The sequence below is a fragment of the Tupaia chinensis genome, unplaced genomic scaffold (genome assembly GCF_000334495.1).
Source record: "Tupaia chinensis unplaced genomic scaffold, TupChi_1.0 Scaffold000067_1, whole genome shotgun sequence".
Taxonomy (NCBI): Eukaryota; Metazoa; Chordata; class Mammalia; order Scandentia; family Tupaiidae; genus Tupaia; species Tupaia belangeri.
The window spans coordinates 4,440,961-4,446,232 of record NW_006159526.1 but is presented as its reverse complement, the minus strand read 5'-3'; the positions used below and the strand labels follow the sequence as shown (position 1 = coordinate 4,446,232).

Here is a 5,272-nt window from a genome sequence, read left to right as displayed (position 1 = left end):
CTCGCTGATCCACAGAGCCGTAGCACCACCGACCTCCTGCCTCGCCGCCCCCCGTCGTCGTCCTCCTCGTCTTCCGCCTCGTCCTACACCGGCCGCCCCATCGAGCTGGACAAGATGCTGCTGTCCAAGGTCAAGGTGCCGCACACCTTCCTCATCCACAGCTACACGCGGCCCACCGTCTGCCAGGCTTGCAAGAAACTCCTCAAGGGTCTCTTCCGCCAGGGGCTGCAGTGCAAAGGTTAGCACCGGGCAGGGAGGGCCGAGGGCAGGACCCCCTCTCCTCCCAAGCTGGGCTTGTGGCTGGGCAAGAACCTCGTTAGGCTGAACCTCAGGGAGCACCGGCCCTTGGAAGGGGAGTGCCCTGAATCTTACTGTATCTTTTTTTTTTTTTAAGAATTATTTTATTTAACTATTTATTATTATATCATTATTATTTTTCAGTTTGATCAGAGAGAGACAGAGAGAGAGAGAGAGGAAGTGAGAAAGCAAGCCACCAGGTCCAAGACTTGAACCATGGTCGGCCATGTGGGAGTCCAGCGCCTTTAACCACCACGCCACTTGCCGGCCCCTTGTTTTTTTTTAAGAATTATTTTATTTAACTTTATTTATTTATTTATTTAAATTTGACTAAAAAGGGACAGAGCAAGAGCAAAAGAGAGAGAGAGAGGGAAAGTGAGAAAGGAAGCCACCAGGTCTGGGATTTGAACCACAGTTGGCCATGTTGGGAATCCAATGCCCTTAATCACCATGCCACCTGCCAGCCTAGAACCATTGTATCTTAGCTCCTAGAAAACCAGACTCCCTTAGGACCAGCAGGTGGCGTTGTGGTTAAAGCGCTGGACAATCACACATGGCCAATCTCGGTTTGAGTCCCAGATCTGGTGAGTTGCTTTACCAGATCTGGGACTCTGTCACTCTCCCTCCCCCCACCAAATTAAAATAAATGAATGAAAAAATAAAATTACATAAATAATTCTTTAAAAAAAAAAAAAAGAAAGCTTGACTCCCAAAACTTTGAATGCTCAAATCCCACAGCACTAGAAGTCTGGATCTGTTAGAACCATCCAGTTCTAGAATCTTGGGAGTCCAGGGCTAAAGAAGCAGAAAGATAGAAAATTCCCAAATCTGGGCCAGCAGGTGGTGTGGTGGTTGAGGCACTGGACTCCCACATGGCCAACCACGGTTCAAGTCTTGGACCTGGCAGCTTGCTTTCTCACTTTTCTTTCTCTCTCCAGCCAAATTTAAAAATAATAATAAATAAAATAAATAATTTTTTTTGAGGGGGGGAGAGGTTTTTGCTATAGAGCGTGTACACTCGCCAGAGACAGAGAGACAGAAAGCAAGAAATCACCCCCCTGGGGGGATGGCCACGCCGCAATCCCTTCTCCTCCATTCTCCTCTCGGGATCTTGGGCACGCATGCACACGTGCCCGGCGTGAGTTTAAGCTGCCAGGTCCGGGACTCAAACCACGGTTGACTACATGAGAGTTCAGCAACATAGCCATTATGCTAACTGCTGGTCCCAATAAAGAATTATTTTCAAAATAAAATTCTAAAATCTTAGATTATAGACTCCTAGGGCTGTGGAATCATCAGATTCTGGAAGCAGAGATGGCTAGAATTTAGAATTGTAGAATCGCCAAATTTTAGAGCTTAAACCTATAAAATCTTACAACCGTGGACATTAAGGAGTCTTAGAAGTCTAGACTCAGACCTGTGAATCACAGATGTGGAGAGTTCTAGAACCTTGGAAGTCCGGAATCATAGAACCTTTAGAAAATAAATTTTCCACAAGGTCTGGCCTCTGCTGAATAGATCTTAGAACCTTGGACTCACCAAACACCCAGGCAGTGGATCTTGGCCAGGAGCCATTTTGTCCCCAGGGCATGTGTGGCAATGGCTGTGACATTTCTGTTTGTTGTACTGGGACGGTGCCAGTGGGATCTTGTGGGCAGAGACCAGGGGACTGCTGCCACACTGCAGTGCACACAGCAGGCCCCCATGACAGGGCTGTCCGGCCTGAACCTTGGCAGTGCCCGATGACGGACACCCTGCCCTGTGCTCCAGTTTGGAGTCATCGACTGTGACAAGCCTTTCACTCTTTTTTTTTTGGAGAGGTTTTTGTTATAGGGCGCGTGCGCTCGCCAGACAGACAGAGAAAGACAGAGAGACAGAAAGCGAGAAATCACCCCCCAGGGGGCATGGCCACACCGCAATCCCTTCTCCTCCATTCTCTCAGGATCTTGGGCACGCATGCACACGCGCCCGGCATGAGTTTAAGCCACCGGGTCCGGGACTCGAACCACGGTCAACTACGTGGGAGTCCAGCGACATAGCCATTACGCTAACTGCTGGTCCCAAGCCTTTCACTCTTGAGTTGAATTTTACAAGTCTGGATTAATGGGGGCCAATGGGTGGCATGAAGGTGAAGGTTACTGGATTCCACGTGGCTATGCGTTTCCAGTCCCACACCCATTGGCTTGCAAATCACACTGGGTGCTTGTGTGCGCTGGTGCCCAAGATCCCAAGAGGAGAATGGAGAGAGGGGATTGCCGCTCTCCTTGGGAGCAATTTCTCACTTTCCCTCTCTTTCACTCTTTCTCTGACTCTGTCAAATGCGTGTGCCCTATAGCAAAAGCTTAAGAAAAAAGTCTAGATTAATGGAAATTTAGACTGTTAGGACCTTAGAGCCATAGAACTTTTTTTCAAAAAATATTTTATTTAATTATATTTATTATTTTTACTTTTTAATTTGACCAGAGAGAGACAGAGAGACAAGGAAAGTGAGAAAACACGCCACCAGGTCCAGGACTTGAACCACAGTCAGCCGTGCATGAGTCCAGCGCCCTAACCACCACACAACCCACCAGCCTCAGAGTCATAGGGCTTTTGAGTCCAGCCTTCTCACTGAATCTGGTCACCCCATAAGTGGGAGAAACCGCAGCTCAGAGTAGGGGAACAACCACAAAAGGGCAGATGTTCTGACCCGGACAGCAAGAGTCTGGCTTTGGAGCCTGGAGGTTAGGGTCAAAGTTCAGCCCTTACAAGCAGCCTCTGCTTCGCTCCCACCCATGCCCTGTTCTCTGTCCTTCTGCCAGACTGCAAGTTTAACTGTCACAAGCGCTGTGCCACTCGTGTCCCTAATGACTGTCTCGGGGAGGCACTCATCAACGGAGGTAAGCGGCAGGAGGCTGGGAGGCTTTTCTAGAGGAGGGGTGAGGGAGGCCCTGGGGGAGGCCCCACTCATGCTCTGATCCCCTCAGATGTGCCAATGGAGGAGGCCGCCGACTTCAACGAGACTGACAAGAGCCCCCTCATAGATGACTCGGACGACTCCGGCGTCATCCCAGGCTCCCACTCAGAGAACGCCCTTCATGCCAGCGAGGAGGAGGAAGGCGAGGGAGGCAAGGCCCAGAGGTACCCGTGGCCACCCCGTGAGGGTCCTGCCGCACAGCAAGCCTCCACTTCCCCATCTCTACGACGGGCCGACAACACCTCAGATTGTGCACTTGCCAGTCCCTGAGATCGACTTTTTTCTCCTTAAGTTTATGTATTTCTTCCAGGGGAGAGAGGGAGAGAGGGAGACAGAGACCCCCAACAGGGTCTTCATGCCACAATCCACCCCCCGTATCAGCTAGCCCCAGATCATGGGCACGTAGTAACGGTGTACTGAGGAAAGTTTAATTCATTTATTATTACTATTTTTTAATTTGACCAGACAGAGAGAGAGAGAAAGGGAAAGGAGAAAGCACCTGCCAGGTCCAGCACTCAAAACGCAGTCGGCCATGGGAGTCCAGCACCTTTAACCACCAAGCTACCTGCCGGCCCCAGTGTTGTAACTTTCTTAGTTTTCAGTTTTTAGTTTTTGCTATAGGGTCTGTGCACTCACCAGAGAGAGAGGGAAAGTTAGAAAGCACCCCCAGGGGGTACACATACCACAGTCCTTTCTCCATTCTCCTCTCAGGATTCTGGGCATGCACACATGCACCCGCTGCGATTTTCTTTCTTTCTTCCTTCCTTTCTTTCTTTTTTTTTTTTTAAGAATTATTTATTTGGGGGCTGGCAGGTGGCATGGTGGTTAAGGGCGCTGTAGTCTCACATTGCTGACCGCAGTTCGAGTCCTGGACCTAGCGGCTTGCTTCCTCACTTTCTCTCACTCCCTCACTCTCTTTCACTTTATCCCTCTCTGGTCAAATTTAAATAAATGGATAAATAAAGCTAAATAAAATAATTTTTAAACAAATAATTATTTACTTAATTTTATTCTTTTTTTTTTTTTTAATTTTTTAAATTTGACCAGAGACAGAAGGAAAGAGAGAAAGCAAGCTGCCAGGTCCAGGACTTGGACCACAGTCAGCCATGTGGGAGTCCAGCGCCTTTACCGCCATGCCACCTGCCTCCCCTGCCTAGTTTGATTTTCAAGCCACTGGGTCCAGGACTCGAACCATAGTAGGTCATGTAGGAATCCAACACCATACCCTCCATGCTACCTGCTGGCCCCTTTATACTAAAAAAAAAAATTTTTTTTGAGAGGTTTTCGCTATACGGCACGTGCACTCACCAAAAAGACAGAGACGGAAATGGCCACGCGCAATCCCTTCTCCTCCATTCTCCTCTCGGGATCTTGGGCACGCACGCACATGAGCCTGGCATGAGTTTAATCCACCGGGTCCGGAACTCGAACCGCGGTCGACTACATGGGAGTCCAGTGACATAGCCATTACGCTAACTGCTGGTTCCTGTACTAATTTTCTGTGTGATCTCTCTCCCCTTCCTCTACCTCCCCTTCAGCTCCCTAGGGTACATTCCTCTAATGAGGGTGGTACAATCAGTGCGACACACGACACGGAAGTCCAGCACCACACTACGCGAGGGCTGGGTGGTCCATTACAGCAATAAGGACACGCTGGTGAGCCGGGCAGGTGGAGGGATGAGGGTGGTGGGCGGAGCTAGGAGGTGGGCGGGGCTAGATTTGGGTGGGCCTTGACTAGCAGGTGTGGGGCTGGAGTTGGGGCTGGGCAGAGCCATTGCCTAGGCAGAACTAGAATGAAAGGGATGAGTAGAGATGGAAAGGGATGGGAAAGAATTTAGAGGAGAAGCCGGCTAAGAGGCAAGGTTGGGCTGTGGGACCAAGTGGGGCAGGGCTAGAGGTAGGGGAGGAGCTTGGCTGGGGGTGGGGCTTGGCTAGGACTAGGGGAGGGTCTTGGCTAGGAGTAGGGGAGGGTCTTGGCTAGGGTTAGAGGAGGGGCTTGGCTAGGGTTAGGGGAGGGGC

General features: G+C 50.1%; 1 protein-coding gene across 5 annotated transcripts in view; it reads left to right on the top strand.

The window, feature by feature from the left end:
- The window catches only part of PRKD2 (protein kinase D2), a 48,068-nt gene that overhangs the window by 18,294 nt on the left and 24,502 nt on the right, over positions 1–5,272 (top strand). For 3 of the 5 annotated variants that reach the window (XM_006142106.3, XM_006142107.3, XM_006142108.3), the window contains 4 exons: positions 16–238; positions 3,099–3,176; positions 3,264–3,417; positions 4,792–4,909. In XM_006142106.3, coding sequence (XP_006142168.1) covers positions 16–238; positions 3,099–3,176; positions 3,264–3,417; positions 4,792–4,909 — 573 coding nt within the window. Of the gene's footprint in view, positions 239–3,098; positions 3,177–3,263; positions 3,418–4,791; positions 4,910–5,272 lie in introns of all 5 variants that reach the window. The other 2 variants (XM_006142105.3, XM_006142104.3) reach the window with 1 other exon arrangement.